Below are 21357 nucleotides of genomic sequence, written 5' to 3' on the forward strand. Positions count from 1 at the left end.
TCAAAGCCGGGGGGATTTCCTTCTGGGACAGTGTGTGCTGCGTTAATGGGTGCAAAGGTGCGGTGCTCCCTGGGCACGGCAGGAGCTGGAGCCTCTCTGCTGCTCCTGCTGCGGGGAGGAATCGCCTTCCTTTTGTCACACCCGTGAGGACACAGCCCTGGAGGACTCTGCTCCATCCTCCCCGGGAGCCATTTCCTGCCCTGGAACGGGAATTAGGGCTCGTATTCCCACCGCAGGCTTCCAACGCAGGCATCTCAGCTGGGGCGGGGGATCGGAAGCAGTTGTTGCTTTTATATCCTCGTGCTGCAGCAATATTGGCTGTTTGGATCAATTGTCCTCATCCGAGCCGTGCTGCAGCTTGCTCTCCCGGGAAGCTCTAATCCCCTGGGTCTTAGACAGTCTCACACTGCCTCCCTAAGGCTGGTCACGATTTTTGGGTGGGAAAAGAAGTAATACCCCACTGAGAGTTGAAGGCCTGGCTCTCAGAAGCATCTTGACGTGAGAAAAATATGAAAATAAAAATTAAACATGGATAAGTAAAAACTTGGTCTGTATAAAATGAGAAGCAGAAGGGTATCCAGAAGATAGTGTTCAAATCAAGCCAAGAAAGAGAATTTGTCCCTTCTCTGTACAACCTGACCCCTGTAGCACTCGCCTTGTTTCCTTGGGACTGCAGGGAGCCCCTGGCTGCTGATGAGCCTCTGATGGTCCCATCATAAACCCAAGGAAATGGTGAACCACTGGCTTTACTGCCAATTCTGGGAGAAACAAACCCAGTTTGGTGCCTTCAGAGGGTCTCAGCACATCAAGGTTTGACGTTCCCACCTGCTGCTGAAGGAAAGGGGACTTCCCAGGCTGGATTCCCTCTCACAGTGACTCGGGAGCTCACCTAAGGATCCTCTGTGGGCTGTGGGACATGGCCCTGGCAGCTCCCTGTCCATGCCCAGGGCAGAGTGTGTGGGTCTTGTCCCATCCACAGCACCACTGCAGCTGAGGATGTGCCTGGAGGCCGTTTTGGGGTGATAAATCTGTTCTATGGCAGCTCTGAGGCCTCCAGAGGAGCTCCAGGCTTGTCATCATGGCATGACAGGATGAGAGGAAGCAGCCTCAAGTTGTGCCAGGGGAGGTTTGATTAGATATTTGGAAATACTTTTTTACCTAAAGGGTGGTCAAGCCCTGGAAAAGGCTTCCCAGGACAGTGGGGGAGTCACCATCCCTAGAAGTGTCCAAAAAACCTCTGTGTGTGACATTTCATTTCGTTTAGTGGTGAATGTGGTGGTGTGGCTAGTGTGTGATAGCTGGACTTGTTGAGCTTCTCTAAATTTAATTATTCTATGATACCAGGGATCCTCCAAAAAAATCTTTCCAAAGAATCACCTGTTGGAAAACCACAAGCCCTATTTCCCTCCCTCCTCCTCCTTTTGACTGGAAGTGAGGAAGGGGAGTTAATTTAGAGGCAAAGGCCAAAAATAGTGACAGTAAATATTGCCATGAGTCCTTGTTGGCATTTGTGTTTGGTAAGTGAAGATGCAGAGAGAAGGATCAAAGCTGCCTGAATGGCTTTTAATTACAAGCCTTGATTGTTCTATTTTCTCTCAGAAAAATACTGCAATTATCTAACAAAGCTCTTCAAGTGGAATTAGACACTAGCCCCAAGCTTCAAGGGCTGTTCAGTGGCTATTTTCTCTTTAAAAAAGAAAGTAAATTTGATGTGTAGATAAAAACCAGGCGCTCTACTGACTGCCTCCAGCCAAGTCTGGTGCTTCCTGGGTAAACAGAGGATGGGGAGGAAGTGAACAGCCTGGGGTGCACCAAAGGCTGGTGCCCCTCTGCTAAAGCCCCCCACCACAATGTGCCCTGGCTGCCTGGGGTGGGGGATCTGGCTGCTTTCCATGTGGGAAGGGGGAGTTCCCTTTGGGGGTGAAATGAGCTATAATTTGGCAGCAAGACCTTTGTCCTCATGTTCAGTTTCCCTAAGATGTTTTCTTTCTCTTTCACCATCTCCATCCCCTCCCCTTGCTCCAATGCTGCTCCAGAAGTGTGAGACACCTTGGGAGTTTCGAAGATCCGAACCATCCCCTGTACACTTCTCAATAAATCAGCTGAATAAGGAAATCAGAGAAATAAGGCTTCCATTTCATAAACTTAACCCTCAAAGGAGATCAGAGACTGGTAATTAACAAAGTCAGATTTCAACACAATGAAAAATCTCCCCTGAGACCCAGCCTGCTGCTGCTCAGCATTGATGGAAATCCTATGGATGTAATTAAATTTCTCTCATCCCTGTGATGGGCTCAGCAGGATCCTTCCTGCCGTGGCCACACCCAGCTGAGCTCCTTCATCCACACTGACCAGGAGCTGGGGTGTGAGGCTGGAGGGCACCATTTAATGATGGACGGGGCAAGCCAGAGCCACCAGCTCATAGAATCACAGGATCACAGACTCACAGAATCATGGAATCATGGAATCACAGACTCATAGTATCATGGAATCATGGAATCATGGAATCACAGACTCACAGACTCACAGAATCATGGAATCATGGAATCACAGGATCATGGAATCATGGAATCATCGACTCACAGTATCATGGAATCATGGAATCACAGAATCATGGAATCATGGAATCATAGACTCACAGACTCACAAAATCATGGAACCATGGAATCACAGAATCACAGAATCACAGACTCACAGAATCATGGAATTACGGAATCACAGAACCATGGAATCATTGAATCACAGACTCACAGACTCACAGAATCACAGAATCACAGACTCACAGAATCACAGGATCACAGAATCATAGGATCACAGAATCACAGAACGGTTTGGGATGGAAAGGACCTTAAAGATCATCCAGCTTCAACCCCCTGCTGTGGGCAGGGACACCTTCCACTGACCAGGGTACTCAGAGCCCCATCCAGCCTGGTCTTGAGCACATCCTCCTCAGTTCCTGGGGGGTAGCCCCAGGCAGAAGGGCTCGGTGGCATCGCTGACACTCACCAGAAGATGAAGCAGTTTTCCAGCCAAGCACACGCAAACAAAGCCCCGGTGCAGATGCCAAAGCAAACCACAGGGAGAGCCCTGGTTGGCTTTCCATTGCCACCTCCCAGTCACCTCTGGAATGCAGGGACAAGGATCAACACCAGCACCAGGGGCTGGGCTCATTTTCTGCCCCTTTGTGCTGGGTCCCTGGAGGCAGGTGATTATCTCCAGAAATGTTAATGTCATGAAGGTTGGATAGATGACATTTAAGGTCCCTTCCAGCACAATCCATCCTGTGATTCTATGATTTCCTCTGGGGTTAAACAAAGCAAGAGCAGTGCAAGGCTGAGATCAGGGAAACTCCAAAATATGTGAGCAAATGACCTGTGCATGTGGAGAAGTTGCTATTAATGCCTAACATTGAGCAAACATTAAATAGCCAAATCGCAATATGGGGTTTGTTTCACACAGAGGAAATCAACCTGAAAAGCCATTAATCTTAATTTCATGTTGACTACAGAGCTCCTGTTTTTATTCCTCGTCACTGAATGAAATCAGCATGACATGAGCTGTTCTTGGAGCATTCACTGCATATGCCAGGCTGGAAACACACAGAGAAACTGATGTTTATTGAATGGACAGAGCCAGCTCAGGCTCTGCCTGGGCTCCTCTCTGTGGCCAGGAAAATGGTGATCTAATGCAGCCAAAACCAGTCTATGGGAAGATGCTGATTCTTTCAGTGGTTTCCTTGGAAAAATCAAGTTTCCTGCTTGGTTTCTTGAAGGATCATTCTTCATTTCACTACACTGAAAATGTGCTGTTTGGCAGTGCTGGTGCTGCTCCAGGCTCCAGCCTTTCCTGCCTGGCTTCAGGCCCAGAGGGGAGGGAAGCAGCCATGCTCTCCCTGACCACTGCTGGCAGCAGGAGACTCCATCAGCACTGGAGCTACATCCTCTCTCAGAAATAACACAGGCTGGAGGAAAAACCCCTTTTGCTGCAAGAGTGGGCTGGTTGGACAGGATATGATTTCCTCTCAGAGGCCCTTCCAGCAGTTCAGCAACAGGAAGACCAAATTCCCAAGAATGCTGCTTATGCCAAGGAGTTGGAACTAAATGATCTCTGGGGTCCCTTCCAACCCAAACCATTCTAGGACTGTGAGATTCTGTGAATCCGAACATGGGAGGTGTTGTACTGTGGGGTGAAGGGGATCCCAGCTGGGGTAGGATATGATTGTCCACTTTCTAACCCAAGGACAGTTCAGGGGTTGCTGAAGCACAAACCTTGAGATGGGAGAAGGGGCTGTCTGTGTCCCCCAGCACTGTGGAGAGCTGGCATCACCCCTTCCCTGCAGCCAGACGGGATCTCTGCACTGAGGGAGAGTGAGCAAAGTCAGTTTACATGGTTCAGCAGCATCATTGTTGCCAAGATACAAAACCATGTTGCTCTATTTATTGATTATTTCATTCTGTCATGCAATCTATCCAGGCCTCAGAGTGATGAAAGCAGGAACAGAGGCAGTTTGTGAGCCATGGGCCTCTTTGATTTAACAGCACCCAATCTAATAGCAATCCCTTTGCTTGGAAAATTCCTAAAACTCCCCCTTTCAAAAGGAGCTGTGACCTTGGTACTTCTGCTGCTGCATTTTGAGCAAGGGTGTCATGAATGCCCAGTCTAAATAGGCAATAGGGCAAGTGCATGCAGCCCCTGAAGGCCACTCAAAATAGGCAGGCAGCAGCTCAGACACGACAAACCTGTGCCAAACATCCATCAGCATCACACAGCACATGCTCTACTTTCTTAGAGTCCATCTCTGTTCCTCATGCAGCACCAGGACTTTTGGATTATGGGCTGCTCTTCCCACCTTCCCTTTCCTAGAACCACAAAATCATAAATTGGTTTGGCTGGGACAGAATCTTAAAGGATATTTCATTCCAGCCCCCTGCCAGGGCAGGGACACCTTCCACTAGACCAGGTTTTTTCAACTTGACCTTGAACATTTCCAGGGATGGAGCAGCCACAGCTTCTCTGAGCAATCTGTGCCAGGGCCTCACCACCCTCACAGGGAAGAATTTCTTCCCACTATCCAATCTAACCTGACCTCTGGCAGGTTGAAGCCATTTCTCCCTGCAGACCCTTGTCCAAAGCCCCTTTCCAGCCCTCTGGAGCCCCTTTAGGCACTGGAAGGGGCTCTGAGATCTCCCCAGAGCCTTCTCCAGGCTGAACACCCCCTGCTCTCCCAGCCTGTCTCTGGAGCTGAGATGCTCCAGCCCTTTTTGTGATTTTTGTGGCCTCCTCTAGACTTGCTCCAACAGGTTCCCTTTGTCCCCTTCTCTCCTTTCTTCAGCCTCCCCACCTCACAAGCAGTCCTCACCACAGAGATGGGACAACTTTGGCTCCTACATCTGTTGCTGCTGGATTCTACCCTCCATCCCTCCCATCTCAGCTCTGTGGCTCTCCTCAGCAGAGGAGAAGGCTGGTGGGCAAGATCTGGTCCTTCAGATTGCCCTGGGCAGGGCTTGGGGAGTGAAGATCAGGGGTGGGAATAACCAGCTGATTCTGCAAAGTCACCCTGATGAGCTCTGCTGCCCCAGAGATGCACAGGCCACGACTGCACACTCAGGGATGTGTCCGAAGGAGATTCTCCTGTTGAAGGAAGGAGAAATTTGCTTTTGCATAAATATCCACAAAAATAGCTGAGGGGAAGCACAGCAAAATGAGTGGGAAAGCAAGCTGGAGTTTTTCTGGCAGAGCCTGCTTTGCTGCCAGTCTGAGTCTCTCTTTTGAGCAGATATCAAAGGCTGCACCCACACCAGCTGCTGCTGGAGATCCTTTTCATTTTAAAAAAGGAGCTCTAACTATGGAGAGTAGCCACCTTCCCTATAAAGCATTGCAGGGTGAGAGGCTTCCTTCCAATGTGGAAACACATTGTTGTACCCTGCCATGATATTCCAGAGTATCCAGAGGGATATTGGAGCCCAGTGACAGCTCTTTAAATAGTTAAGAAACCTCCCTGGAGGAAAAAAAAAAAGGAAAAGATAATTTTAAAAAAGAAATACATATTTACAGTCAAACTTCTCATTAAAAACTTGTGAAAACAGACATGGCAACTGCTCAGCCTCAGGCAGAGTCTTCAGCAGGGCAAGCCTCGAGCTTTGGAGCAGGGGCACCACAAGGGCCCTACACAGCTTTGTTCTTTCTGCAGTCGGGTTTCTCCCACCTGCTGAAGTTGTCTCCACCCCTGGGAGCCAGAGGCATTTGGAGCAGGGGAAGGTTTTGTGGCTTCTTTGGCTGTGGGCTTGGGGAGAGGGATTTCAGCTGAATACTCACCCGAAACAAAACAACCCCGCTCTGAGCTGCAGATCACTAAAGGGAAACCCAGCGTGTCCCCAGCTCAGCTCTTCCCAAGGCATCAAACCATGAACCACAGAACATCCAGAGCTGGAAGGGACCCACAGGGATCAGAGATGAGCTCCTGGCCTTGCAGAGAACAGCACCAAGGACTCCACCACGTGCCTGAGGCTGTTGTCCATCCAAACCTCAGTGTAAATTCTGCTCCTTATTTCTGCTGTTAGGAGTTGGAATTGATGGAGGGGCGAGTGTTGTTGGCTGAGGGAGAGGAAGGGAGATCTGGTTCTTGCAAAGCCAGATCTCTGCTCAGATTTACCAAGAGCCAAGGAGCTGTTGGGGCAGAGCTCAGTCCCCAGCTCATCCATTCCTCAGCCTTTTCCTGCACTTGATTTCAGCCAGCAGCAGCAGAGAGAACACTTGTTATGTTAATAAATCCCAAACTACTGAACAAAGCACTTTGGTTTATGGTTTTGCTGGAAGAACTCACCCCTGGATACTTATAATTAACTGAACTAGAAGAAAAACAAGGATTTCCATTTTTTTTCTCACGAATTTACTTTTTCTTTGTTAAGAAGAAAACCACCACTGCTAATAAAAAACCCCTCTCTTGATATTTACCTGCTTGGGTAGGAGTATTGATCTCTGCAGAGAGAAAGCACTTTCCTTATTGCACATCTCACTGTCTGACCCATCTTTCCTACAGAATATGACCTTGGCTTTACTTTGAGAACAGTTCTGCAATTTATTGTTCTCCCAGGTCACACCTAGCCCCATTACTCCTGGGAATTGTGGGGAGAGGAGGTGGGAAGAGCTGTTTTCATCCTTCAGCAAACTTCACCTCTAACAGCAGGCAGCTGCCTGCACTGCTGCCCTGCTGCACATCACAGCTGCCCTTTGCAAGAGCCAGGGACCCAATTTTCACATCTTCTGTTCCTGTGTTAACTGCAGACCAAATTGTCTGTGTAACAAAAGTTCCCACTGATCTCACTTCAAAGGGATGGGCTGAGACATTCCAAATCCACCCGGTGAACTCTTCCAGATTATCATCCAAACCACGTGGGTTTTAATTTTCCTTTATTAAAGCACACAAGTAGCCACCTAAATGTCATTTACACTGCGGCAGTTGTAAAAATCACACCAACACAACCACTTCCAGAGGGAATTACAGAGCCAGCACTAAAGGCATCCAGCTGACCATGAGCCTGTAATTCCAGAGGCACAGTACAATAAAGTTTTGCTTTCAGGTGTTTGCTGCTCTTCTCATAATAAACTTCACTGAGCATTGAACAGAATGCCTAAACACATTCACTGCAAGGGCTGTGGAAATGCCCAAAAGCTTGGTAAACACACATTTATTGAATACTTGATTATGTAAGATTGTTGCAGCATAGTCATTATAACAAAATCCATATTTAAAAAATGCCAAACACTGGTATATTTTCTTTCAGAGGACATAAATCTATTTAAAAACCCAGCCAAGAACGACAAAGGGAGTGTGGCTGTTCCTTGGCCAGCCACTAATGAATGCTCTCCTGCTCCCTGAAGGTAAGAACAGCCTGGCAGTCAGTTCCCAGCTTCAGCCCCAGCCACTCCCAGACCCCATCAGAGCATCCCACAGCTGGGGGCTCGGCAGACCCAAGGTCTCTCTCTGCCCAGTGCTGTTACCACCCACAAACATCCCACCTAACCCGGTTTTCCAAAGGCATGGATGCAGCTTGCCAGCAGCACAGTTCTCAAGGAGCTGTTCTTCACATGCCTGGGGTTTATATGGGATTTCCTGGTGAGGGCTCTGGGATTAACATCCACTACAAAGTGCTTAAAGTGCCCAGATTTCCTCCTCCCTCCAGATTGGTATGGGGAAGTGCTAATTGCAAAGTTTGCTCTGGTACACATCCAGATTCCCAATCAAATGTTAATCAGTATCAAAATCCTCCCAGCTTGAGCAGTTTACAAGGGATCTGGGTCCTACACATGGGACACTGGAATTGCATCTATATTTTAAGCCCAACCATGAGAGAAACACTCTACATAGAAATATAACATTCAATTCCTTTGTACAGCATATAGAAAGAACATGACAGCATTAAAATATTGGCAAATCAATACATTAAAAATACAGAATCTCATAGATCAGAGCACAAGAAATATATTCACATTGGAATCTGTACAATCCAGGTGACACTGCTGGTTCTCATGTTAGAATTGACCTCCCATCTCCAGGTGGAGGTTGGTGCTTTGCTCCCCCATCAGCACCACTGGCCACCTCTGCCCAGATTTCCTGGGGCTGTTGTGCTACAGGAACAACCCCAGCCTGCTGCTCTCCCCAGCACAGAGGGCACTCAAGTGGTGAAACTCTTTGGGGAAGCTTTGTTATCAAGTGAAATGACAGGACATTTCATTTTCCACAAAGCTCTGGCCTGCTTCGGGAGAGGAAAATCAATCCATGGTTGGCAGGACAGGTGATACCCAGGCAGCACCTCCCACGTGCTTTCAGCATTGTGGGTCTCATTTCAGTTAAAAACATAAAACAAACCACAGAACCCCAGGTTCTGTATGGTTTGTACCCCACTTTTCCCATGTGGAGTAGGTGGGACTGTTTTAGGCTGCCTCCTCCCACCAGGAATGTCCGTGTCTTCTGGAAGAGCTGCCATTCTGACTTCTCAAAAATGGCTTTTCCTATACATAAATACATGTGTCTATAGGCCACTTCATTCCTTCCTCCTCTCACTGAGGAAGATGCCCAAGGCATGCTTGGTAAGGTGAAATCCTACCATGTATCTGCACCTATTCCACTACAGACATGTATATACAGACACATTCTGTCCATTATTACACTGGAAATACAGAGTTAAAAAAAAAAACAGTAGTAGCAGCATGTAAATGAGAAATTGTGTTCATTTCCTCAGTCTTTTTTTTTCCTCCTCTTCAGAGCTACACCATCAGTTCTGACAGTCCCTTCTCCCCACCCTGCTCCCCTCTGAGAGGGGAGGTTCACTGCAGATCCCATCTGCAGGAGCTGGTGCTGTCCTTCCAAGGCAGTTTGAATTTCTCTTCCCGTCAGCTCCCTCCTCTCCCTCCCTGCCTCCTTCCCTGTGCGATGACTCATCCTGGAGATGATCTGGGGTTTTGTCTGATGGCTCCTGCCCACTTTGGCTGCAGCAAAGTCTGATTTCAGAGCGATGGCACAGGAGGAAAACCCGCACACAAGCGCCTGGTGAGCCAGGCGAGCTGTTAACATCTCCACCCAGGGAGGAAAAAAGCAATGCAAGAGTTCACATTCTGTCTGTCTCCCGGCAGCAGCAGAAGTGTAAGCCCCAGGAGCGATGCCTATTTTAAACCCTTAATTCCCAAACTCTCAATAATGTTGCAAACCCCCAGGGTTCTGCAGGAATCAGCGGGCTGATTTCAAACACGTTCCTTAATGCAGGATGCACTGGAATTAAAAATGCATCAAATGGGCTCACTTTCTCTGCGTGCTCTCGCAGAATCCGGTTTTCCCAACCCTCACAATTGTTTCCTTGGTTTCTCACCTCTCAGTTTTGGGGTCCTGCTAAAGGGCCGTTATCTGAGTCAGTTCTGACGTGGGGGTGGTCGGACTCTGCTGGGCGACAGCCACCATGGGGATTTCCATGCCTAGTCAGGCCGGATTGTTAGTCCCCTCCGAGTTCTTGCAGGCGTAGGCCACATCCTTGGCGATGCTGCACATCCTGTTGGACATCTGGAGCTCGGTCCTGAAGGCGGTGGGGAAGCAGAACTTCTTGAAGCACGCCTTGAAGTTCTCATCCAGGAAGGCGTAGAGCACGGGGTTCAGGCTGCTGTTGGCGTACCCCAGCGCGGTGCAGAAGCAGGAGATGGCCAGCTCCAGCTCGCTCTCTGCCTTGGCACCCAAGCACTGCACCAGCACGAAAATCTGGATGGGAGTCCAGCAAACGATGAAGACTGCCACCACCACCAGCACCATGCGGGTGATGCGCCGCAGGTTGCGGTCCTTCTCCTTGGAGCCCGAGAGCACACGGACGTTCTTGAGCCGCCTGATCATGAGGCTGTAGCAAATGGTGATGATCAACACAGGGATCATAAAGGAGAAGAGGAAGACACAGATGCCAAACACTGGGTCCCAGTAGTCCACGGGAGAAGGGAGCTTAATTAGACAATCAATCTCTGCAAGAGTTAAAAAAACAAAAAAGGAAGGAAGATCAGCAAACACAGATCAAGCGGAAAAGCAACTGCACATTCAGATTAGTTTGGTTAGTTAGATTAATGGTTGGACTTGATGATCTTAGAGGGCTTTCCCAACCTAACATAACAATTCTATGTTTAATGTTCAATTCTCCACATAACAATTCCATGTTTGACACTAAAAAAGCAGCAGCAGTGATACAGAGAGGCAGGGGCAGAGTTAAGATGATTTTACAGCACAGACCTCACCCCAGTGATGAAACTGCCCCCCCCTCCCTGGGCTCTCGTGTCCCTCCCTCTGGCTGCAGTTTTACTGACCGTTGTTCTCGTTCTCTGCAGATCCCATCACCATGGCTGGGATGCCAAAGACAGAAGCCAGTGCCCAGATGCAAACATTGACCACCTTGGCCTTGTGGGGCGTGCGGATGTCCAGGGCTTTGATGGGGTGGCAGATGGCGATGTAGCGGTCCACGCTCATCATGGTCAGCGTGAAGGTGCTGGTGAACATGTTGTAGTAGTCAATGGAGATGGCAATCTTGCACAAGACATTGCCAAAGGGCCAGAAGCCCAGGAATGTGTCAGTTCCCTGGAAGGGCAAGGTCATCAGGCACAGGGTGTCAGCCAGGGCGAGGTTGAAGATGTAAATGTTGGTGGCCGTCTTCATCTTGGTGAATCTGAAAGGCAGGAGTGAGCAATGGTTAGAGCTCCAACTGACCATGATGGGTCAGACACTGAACTTTATCGATGCAGATTCTGCTGATTTTGAAAGGAGATACTGTATTTTCTTATGTAATGAGATTGGCTATCCTCACCTTTCCGCCTCCCACTCAACACACAGTTCAGCCCATCTCCTACAACACCACAAATGGCCCCTCCACAGTCACCTCCATGAGCAGGAGAATCATTCCCCCAGACTGCCAGTGAGCACCATGAAAGCCTGAGGCTGTCACCTCAGATGGTGCTTTTTGAAAAAGTACTTCAATAAGGCCAACTGAGGATTTCACTACCTTTGGCTTCATTATCAGAAGTATTGGTGAGAGCTTTAGCCAGTAAGCTGATTTGAAAGGTGTAGGGGCAAGTTGATCAGCCATTTGATATGGGCTCATAGCCAGAGAGCATGGCTAATGTGAGCTGTCAAATCAGAGCAGAATGGCCAGCCCTGGCCAGCCAAAAACTGGTGAGGAGCTAGGTTTGAATCAGAAATCAGAATATCACAATGGATCTTTCTAGAGAAAGGAATAAAGTCACAAGTCAAACCCTAAAGATTTTTTTGTCATTTCAATATTACTTTTACCACACAATCTGACTGCCCTGAAGGAAGAGTCACCTTGCTCTAATGGCAATCATCTCCTTTTCACACTTGGGAAATGATGCAGAGCCAGCTGTGATCACCTATCCAGGGGGACGTGCAGCGTCTGCAGAAATGGAAGCTCAACAGTGACTCTGTGACTGAATCTAACATTTCAGCTCCAGGATATTCCTCTCATGGGCAGAATAAGAGCTCAAATAGGTGTAATTTTAAAACTACAGCTCATCCATCATTCACTCTACTAATGGCCTTAGCAGAAACATGGCCAAAAATGGCAGACAATGATGTTATTAACAGAGTGCAAGTTCATTTGAGGGTAACGCTTCTACCCATAAACTGCTGCACTATTTTCAGCCTGATACGTGTTAAAATATTACAGGGTCTGATTTGACTTAAAAAGCTCTTTTTGCCAATTTGATCCAGAACAGCAAACCCCTAATTTCCCTTCTCTGTGCTGTGCCCTCCCCGGAGCTTCTTCATCTCTTGATAAATGATTTGAACGCTTGGCAGAACATTACCACTGGTGTATTCTGAACTCTGCTGGGACACATGGTGACCTGGCCAGGTTTGCAAGGGAAGCAGACGGGGGAGCCACGATCCAGACTGTAAAGTCTATTTTTTCTACCTCTGAGCTGGGCTTGTATCAGAAGTCTGAAAGCAGCTTCAGAAAGCAAAACCAAATTATCCTATTTTTGACCCTGAAAGCCAAGGGAAGCTTTTGGAGGTGAGCACTGATGGAAACGTTGTTGGAAATACTTTGAGGTCCCCACACAAGCCTGAGTGAGGCTTTTCCTGGCCCAGAAATCAATCACAAGTTCTTAGAAAGCCAGCTCAGACAAACTTACATAACCAAAAGCAGTAGAAGGAAAATACTGGTGCCATTCCTTTTGTGATGGGATGAACAAGCAAAAGCCCTTTGCAAATCCAACATAACCAGGCAGCTGCCAGGGCTTTAAGCTCTGGGATTTCCTAAGGAGAATTACAGCAGCCTCCAGTGCCCTGAAGCATCTCAGGGTGGCCAAGTTTTTCTTCCCCTGAATTCTTGCACTTGGCATAAACATGGAAAAGCACAGGGGGATGAGGTGGGTCTGTGAGTGGATCCACTTTCCCCTCCAGGTCAGCAGAGAGGGATTAAAAAGAAGAAGTGAAATCACTGCTTTATCAGCTCTCACAAAAATTAGCATTGTCTGCTCAGGCTTTAGGAAATTATGCAGTCACCCAAGATTGTGGTAGCAAAGGTCTCCTGGGAGCTGCAGTTTGCCCTGAACACCACAGACCTGGCTGGGCTGGCTCAAGCTTCCCAAAGGTCAAGTTTGCTGCAGTCCAGCCTTCCAGGAGGGCTGGAGCCAGAGGCAATTCATCAACATGCCTCTAACCCTTTTTACTGTCTTCATAACTCAAGGGAATAACAATTTTGAGCAATAGTGAGCAACTTTACTGTAAACAGTAAAAATTAAAGGTTGTTCCTGTATTTTTTGTCATTGACCAGTGGGAGAAACAAGCCATAATTCACCCACCTCCAAGCCCCATCCAGCATCCATGGGGGACAGAGCTGCCTCCCTGCACACTCCTGTGTCCCCAGCAGTGAGAAGTTTGGGGCATGTCAGCCAGCCCTGAACTCAGAGTGTGCAGAGCAAACCCTCAGCTCCTGCCCACACCCCTCCAGCCCCACTGGCCCCACTCCTCCCAGACACTTCTCAGCATGAATTCAGAGTCCAGGCACAATTGCTCTGCCTGGCCCTGCAAAATCCCTCAGTGCAAGATCCCTGTCCTCTGCCTCCTTCCTCACCACCTCCTGGAGGTGATGGCAGAGCCACCTTCCTCTGACACACTGAGGTGGCTGTCCCTCCACTTCCTTCAACCCATCTTCCAATAAAATTTAAAGCTGATTTTGCACTCTTGAAAGGGGGTGAAATTAATTTGCACCTAATTAATTACTTCTACACCACTTTCTCTACATGCTGAGAGCCAACAGCCATTGTCCCAACCAACCAATGTTCCCAAACATTTCCAGAATGTTCAGTACACACAAAAAATCAATCAATCACTTCTCTGTGGATTAACCTCTCTTTCTTTTCCGCCAGAGCTGAGAGTGTTCTTTCTCTTAATCTGCACAAAAAAAAAGAAAAATTAAACTCTCAGGCTATAGGAGGCACCTCAGTCTCCTCCCCCACAGCACAAATCTGCTGCAGATAAACCTGTGGATTCCGTGGAGGACATTAACTCCCTGCTGGGCCACTTTCTTGCACTCTGCCACAGAGGTAATTTCCTAATGGAGCATCTCCCGCAGAGTGGTGCTCAGCTCTGCATCCAGCTCCCCCTTTGCCACAACAGCAATTGCTTTGCTCTGCTCTCCTGTTCCCTGGGATGCCCAAGAACACCTGGATATCAGCTCAGCACTTATCTTCCCTCTCCTTTGTGGACCCTCTGGCAAGGGGAACACAGGGGCTGGGAGAGGAGATAAGGGAAGGTCATTAAGGGTGGGCAGACGCACCCTCGGGGCTTTGAGAACCTGCTCCTCACAAGAACAGGTTCTGCCCCTGGCTGAGCCTCGGGGTGAGCTGCAGACCTGTTGTTGTTTTTGCATCTTTCCCTTTTCCACCCAGCCACAGCAAGGCTGCAGGGCAAGGGCTGGAGCTAAGGACCAGCTGGCTGCAGCAAACCCACAGCCCAAAGGGGAGCTGCAGACACCACGGGCAGAGGGACCAGAGCAAAGCCTGCAGCCCTGAGAAACCCTGAGCATCGTTTCCAGGAGCTCTCTGCCTCTTGGAGCCTCCTGATTTTGGTATGTGCAGCTCCAGCTAATTAGCATGCAGACAGTGATGCTCACCTTGAGCACTCCCTCCATCCCCACCTCACACCCTGGCAGCAGTGCCACCCTTTGCCCCCATGCCTGGACATGCTCCAGGAAGCAAAACAGAGCAGAAAAGGGTCAAAGAGGATTTTTACCAAGCTGCTCCCTCCCTGTGATTGTGGAAATCAGCCCCAGTTCTCCCTCCCCATCTCTGCTCCCAGCCCTCAGGGTGTGTGGAGCTGATGTTTGATCTGGCACGTTCTGTCATGATTTGTGTCCCCTCAGCTGTCCACCCACACCGTGCTCTCTGCGTCCCTGCTGCTCTGCTCAGCATCCCAGAGCCCCCTCAGCCTGGAACTTCTGACCAGAGCAAGATGATTTATTCTTAATGCTTCAGCAGGCCCTGAAAAAACCGCACAGAGTTTGAGAAGGACAAATTTAAATTAGTCTGGACTCTGAGGCCAGACACTACAGCAAAGGCAGCCACCAGCACAGCACCTAAAAGCCCATAAATTACCCAGCAAGACAGGGACTGACTAGCAGGGACTAGTAAGGGAATCTGCAGCCAGCCAGGACGAGCACAACCCTGGGACAAATGATCTTCTTGTCCTTGAGTCTCACCTCTGTGGCTGGGGGACAGCTCTGAAAATCCAGCCCAGCCCTGCCCTGCAGGTGCTCTCTGGGGACCACAGTGGATGTGCTGCCACACCAAGGGAGGAGGCTCTGTGGCTGCTGCTGCAAAGGCTTCAGCAGCTCAGCCAGGGGCTCTCTGGGATGATCCCACATCCCTGAGCAGGTGCTTGGCCACCAGGGATGGTGCTCTGGTCTGAGGAGGGCATTCACCAGCATCCACGCTGCAGCAGCTCTTATCCCTGCTCATGGGGCAGATCTGCCTCTGCTGACAGCCAGAATGCTCCTGGGAATTGCCCAGGCTCTGAAAAACTCAGGGACCTGTGTCCCATGTTAGACATCACAGAGTCACTGCTGCACGTGGGCACCTCCCTCCCACCCATCCCACCCCAGCCTGCTGACACAAGGAGCCCTTCAGCACACACCAGAGCCACAGGACCTGTGTCAGCAGGGGCCAGGTGTGGCTGCTGTGGGTCATGGGCTGAGCCCAGCTCACCTGGGCCGTGGGGACACAGAAATCAGGGAGCTGCAGACCTGTCCTCTGCAGCCATTATCCCAGCAGCATCCCCTGCTGCTCACCCCACCATGCTCACCCAGCTCCACTCACTCTCCAGGGCAAAGAGCCCTTGGTTTGGGTTTCACTTCTCCATAAATTTCAATAATTGATGTCTACTTATTTTGTTTTTCAAGGAAAAACTAAGAGGCAGATCTGGAGACAACAAAGGCCTCAGATGGCCCCACTTGTGTCTGCTGGGTCCTCCCTGCATGAAGCACTCACTTCATTTCAGCTCTGAGACACACAGCTGGTCCAGGCTTTTCCCTGAGAAAGCTTTCTATTAAGAAATCAGCATCTCTGAAATGTCATAATTAACTTAATTTCCCCTGTCTCATCACAGCCAGCTGCCCTCACCCCTGTTCTCAGGAACTGAGGCAGTTTTCAAGCAGAACAACAGCTGGCACAGCATCCCCAGGCAGGCTCATGGTCCAGGCACCTCCCCATCACATTTTTCCTCCTAAAGCTTCACCTGGAGGCAGGAGATGAAAATGTAGGGGCCTGACAGCCCTAAACTGCCCAAAACATTGCTTAAAATGCTCTGGGAGGTGTTCTGCCATAGAGAGGGCTGAGCATCCCCAGCGTTTTGCCAGGCTCCCAACAGGGAGCTGCCACAGCCATGAGGAGTGTCCCAGAAATGAGGCAGCATTCCCAGGGGGGTTTGAACTGGAGGAATGGAGTCCTCCACATCCCCACTGCTGAGCATCACAGCAGCGTGGTGGAGCTGGGGACAACGAGCTGCACCTTGTCCCTTGCCTGGTCACCCATGGCTGGCAGAGATCTGGGGCCTCTGTCACAGCACTGTAGCAACACCTGGGTCAGCCCCACCCCCAGGGCCAAAAATACAAAAATACACCCTCTTTTCCCTTTGCTTCCCTTCCTAAATAGGAAAATCTTTGGCAAGCAGCCTTGCAGACATCAGTTAATAGCTCGGAGGGATCTCAGCAGCCTGGTTTTCCCCAAACCCTCTGTTCAGCTCCTTGTTTCACATTCATTAAGAAGCAGAACAGGAAATATATGCAGAAGAGAGCAAACAGCAGAAGGAGGAGGGAGGGGAGGCCTCGTCTCTGCTGGCAAGGAGCTCCAGGATGAGCCAGCAGAACAAAGGCACAGAGGAGGCATGCTCCCACAGCAGGCCCTTCACTGCCCAGGAAATCCTGCCCTGACAAGAGCCCTTCTCCATCCTACCCAATTGGTGCTGCTCAGCACTGGAAGGGACTGACAGTCACACGATGACTGTCTCTATGAATTAATAGTTCCAAATGTTAAATCATTCCAAATACAATAGAGATGTAGGCTGGCTTCTACATCAGAGGGGGAAACCTAGAGGAGGCTTTGAATTTGTGCTTCTCTGTGAAATACCGGGAGATTTAAAACTTTTCCCTTGATGCTGCAGAAAACTCGTTCAGGAGGAACAAAAAAATGAGCTTTCCTGATGCCTTCAATTTCCTTGAGTGCTGGTATTAGAGTCTTTTTATTTCCCAGCTCCCTTAAAAATGGGAAACAATTACTGTCTATAACACCACCAGTCTTTTTCTGGAAGGTAGTGTACACCATTTTCCTTGGGCTGTGTAATATGTTGAAGCCTGGTTATCATTGCCAAAGCATAGAAAGAAAAAAAGCTTATTGGGATGAACATTACCCACAGTGATAAGGGTGCAGCACAAAGGGCTTTTTTCCATTAATTAATTTATCATTATGATAAAATTTTCCATTAATTTATAATTAAGAGCCCCTAAACCCTGTGTTGGCTTAGCAGCAACCAACTTCCAACCTAGTGAAAACCAGGTGCTACTCAGGGCATGAAATATCAGAGCTCTAATCTGAGGAGAAAAGCATGTGTTTGAGCAGCTCATCAGCATCCTCCCTGTACAGCCACAATTTGGCAACTCTTCACCAATCTGTGTGCATGGCCAGGGTCAAGAGATTGATATTGAGTCCAGTTCATCCTCACACCTGCTCCTGACCTGAACAGACAGGGCAAGGAGAGAGGAATCCTGAGCAGAGATCACCAGAAGCTGATACTCATCAACTCAAGGGTCATTGCCTTGGCTCTAACTCAGCGTTGGTCTCAGCTCAGTGCTGAGTTCCAAAGGAACTGGGTGGGGAACAGCAGCTCCTACACATGCTCTAGCTCAGGTATAACCTCCCCAGCAAACACTTTCCATTTCTGAATAAAGGGAAATAGAGAAATGGAAAAACCTGAGGGAGGTTGGGGTGGCACCTGTCTTCAGTATTCAGTTGCTTAAAAACTGTAAAACAAGAGGACACACACAAAAAGAGTTACATTTCCATGGAAAATTGTAAAGCTAAATCCCTGAGTGCCAATTATCCAGCTGGAAGGTAACAAAGTCAAAAAGGAGTGGAGCAGAAGCCAGTATTTTCATGGTTAGCCATGGCACAGGACCCCAGTTTGGGACACTCATTACTGGTGATGCTCCAGCCCCAGCCCTGGGCAGGGCCAGCAGGATCCTGCTGTGCCCATCCCGCCAGAGCTTTGCAGACAGGGGGAAGGTTTCTGCCAAGGCTTCTCCTAACACACATCAAGGCTCTTGCCCGGGGTAAGGACTCCCTTCCTCTGCTGCACAGGGGCTGCCATTCCTGGGCAGCCACATCACCATCATCAGACAAGGGCTTCCAGCTCCAGAGCCTCACTACTCACACACTTACCCACAAACTACTCCAACAATTGCTACCACACTGAGCAGGAGCACGAGCTGTCCAGACATGGCTCCAGTGTACTGCAAACCTCCTCTCTGCATCTGCAGACTCCCTGGGGCTAATGGGATCCCCTCTCTGTGCCGTAAACTGCTCAGCTAAAAGAGCACAGGCTGCCTGATGAACAGTCACATCACTCTGCCCTTGGAACAGAGATCCAACCACTCTTCAGCAACCTCTGGTACCAAAGACTCAATTTTACAGCATCTCCCCCAGCCAAGTTGTAGTTATTCAGGGAAGGATGCTCTGGAAGCAGTCGGGCTCCTGGCAGGAACAAGACAATCTCATCAGTGTCTGGATACCTGCTAAATACTTTCCTCTTCTGTTGGAGGATTCAGCCTGTCTTTTCTGTGCTGGCAGCATCCACCTGCACCAGGAATCTGCTCCAAGATGTGGATAAAATGGAAGCTCCCTCCTTAACATGCAGGGTGCAGAGATCAGAGGGGGATGCTGGGTTTAACATAATCACAGCCCTACGAGCTGCACAAACTTATCCTGTACTTACAAGGCGAACAAGGTTTCTGATTCCCAGAACCAGAAGGGTTTGAACCACAGCAGAAGCAGACAGAGACACCCAAAATGCCAACAATGGGCAGGGAGGATGGAGTGGTGCAGGCTCTGTGCTGTCCCTCTGCAAGGGTCCCCCCCACCCTCCTGACTTCAGCACAAGGAGCCAAACAAGTTGCCCTCAACTCTGCAGCGTCCTCTCACATCTTATTTAAGTCTGCAGGCTCCAAAGGGTTGGAAGACCTACACTTGTGATTTTTTTCCTCCTGTAAAAGTAAAAGGAAGCTTCCCAGCAGGCTCTTTCCTTTGCAACAAGGTTCAGCTTTGGAAAGAGCCAGCTCCCAGATGGAGCAGCACCTGCAAACACAGCTGGGGTGCCGGACACAGCACAGGAAGGAGAGGTCCCGTTAAGGAGCCAGCACACCCTGGCAGTGGAATGCTCCCAGCACATTGCCCTCCCCAGGGACATACAGATCCTTAAAAAGAAAAAAAAACAAAGGAAAAAAAGACCCATTTTTCGAGCAGATCTGCTCACTCTGTTCCATTCTCTGGGTTAAACTTTAGGAGGCACCAGAGGGCAGCTGAAAACTGGCAGAAACCTTCATCACAGCCTAGGAAGGGGAAAAAAAAACAACAAATAAAACCAAAACAATAAAACAAATGCCACATCATTACCTCTAAAGCACGTCCCTAACCCCAGGGAAGCACCTGGGGTTTACCCACAGCAGGGATCGAGGGAGGGAAAGTCTGCCCCGCTCCCAGGGTCCCGGGAGCCTCCCCGGTGTCCTACCTGACGATCACATACATGACGGAGCAGTTGCCCACCAGCCCCACAATGCACACGATGGAGTAGACGACCACGATGGTGATCTTGATGCTGAGCGGCAGGAAACCGTCCCCGGTGCTGTTGTTGAACCAGTTGCTGGGCAGAAAGCTCAGGTTGAGCATGGAGGAGTCGTTCAGCAGCTTCCTCAGGTCGGGGTCTTCAAAAATATGGGCAGGGAAGAGCGGGTCCATCCTGAAGCAGCAGCCTGCGCCAAGGACCTGGGGCAGCAAGAGGCGGCTTTAAAATCTGCTGATCAAACGGGGGGGCAGGGGGCCGAAGCGAGGCAAGTGCACGAGAAACGCTGGGGAAGGGTGATTTATTCCCAGGGAGAAGGATGATTTACCGCGACGGAACACAGCCCCCCGCCCCGGGAGCGTTTTAATGGGATGCAACCCCGAGAGCCTGGCGCATCCCGAGCTCCCGGGGATCACGCGTATCTGCACACCGCCGGCGCAGGGGAGTGCGGGCTGCACACATCATCCATCCCCTCTCCCTCCTTCGGGGGCTGCGTGTCCCCACCTGCCTCTGCCATCCCTGCGGGCCGGTGAGTCCCCCACTGTCGCCTTTGTGCCCCCAGACCTTCCACTGCCGCCCGAGAGCCAGCGGGGCTCCGGCACGACCCCAGCGCTCCAGACCACCCCAAAACAGCAGGAGAAGCCCGAAGTTGGCAATAGAGCCCGGGCGGCTGCTCACCTGCGGCGGGTCCCCTCTAGCGCAGCTCCCGAGCTGACTCCGCTGCCCGCGGCCGTATCCAGCGCCCCGGGCCGGGGGATGGGGGACAGCGGGCAGAGCCGGGGGCTCCGCAGGTGGAGGAGGGGAAGGGGATGCTCTCCAGGCAGGGCTGCTGCCAGCGCGGGGGGCTGCACCCCGGAGCCCACGTTTTTAAGGAAAAGGGAGGGATGAGGGAGAGGGAGGGAGGGAGGACGGAGGGCGGCTGGGCAGAGCCAGGCTGCCGGGCTGCTCCCACTGCGTAAGAGAAAAGCGGGAGGGGGAAGGAGGAAAAGGGGGGGGGGGGGGGGGGATGATAAATAACCAAACGCGGCAAAGGGAAGGCGAGCCCACACCTGCGAGACACGGGCAGCGTCCTCCCCCCGCCCCGGGAGCTGCGGTGGCCTCCCCGTCCCACCCCCGGCGCGGCGAGGGGGGACCAGCATCCCCCAGCATCCCCAAAGCCCCCCAAAGCCCCCCTGGAGCAGCCCCCGACCCCCAGCCTACCTGGGGTGGGCTCCCAGCAGGAGATGCTGGGGAGAAGGGAAGGATCGGGCAAGGCTGCTGGGGAGCTCGGGATTCGGGAAGCAGATTCCTCCCTCCTCTGCAATTGTGCAACCTGAGCGCTGTTCTAGCGCAGGAGCAGCGGAATGGGGAATCTGACCTAGAAACTGGCAAAAAAAAAATACAAGGAGGAACGAGAACTACGAGGAGAAAATTGTTATTATTTAGTATTCTTCTAGCAGCATTAACTAAAGGTGATTTTGGTAACCCAAACCATCCTGCACTTCTCATCT

The 21357-nt window shown here is 50.3% G+C and overlaps 1 protein-coding gene across 1 annotated transcript; it reads right to left on the reverse strand.

Moving 5' to 3' along the window:
- Positions 1–9973: 9973 nt before the first annotated feature.
- OPRL1 (opioid related nociceptin receptor 1) lies at positions 9974–20043 on the reverse strand (the record flags this gene model as incomplete). Its single annotated transcript, XM_084217845.1, has 3 exons — positions 9974–10497; positions 10834–11189; positions 19817–20043. 3 exons carry the CDS (start codon positions 20041–20043, stop codon positions 9974–9976), a joined length of 1107 nt encoding a protein of 368 aa, XP_084073971.1.
- Between the last annotated feature and the right edge of the window lie 1314 nt (positions 20044–21357).

The sequence above is a fragment of the Fringilla coelebs genome (assembly GCF_963513975.1).
Source record: "Fringilla coelebs genome assembly, chromosome: 18".
In the NCBI taxonomy this organism is placed as follows: Eukaryota; Metazoa; Chordata; class Aves; order Passeriformes; family Fringillidae; genus Fringilla; species Fringilla coelebs.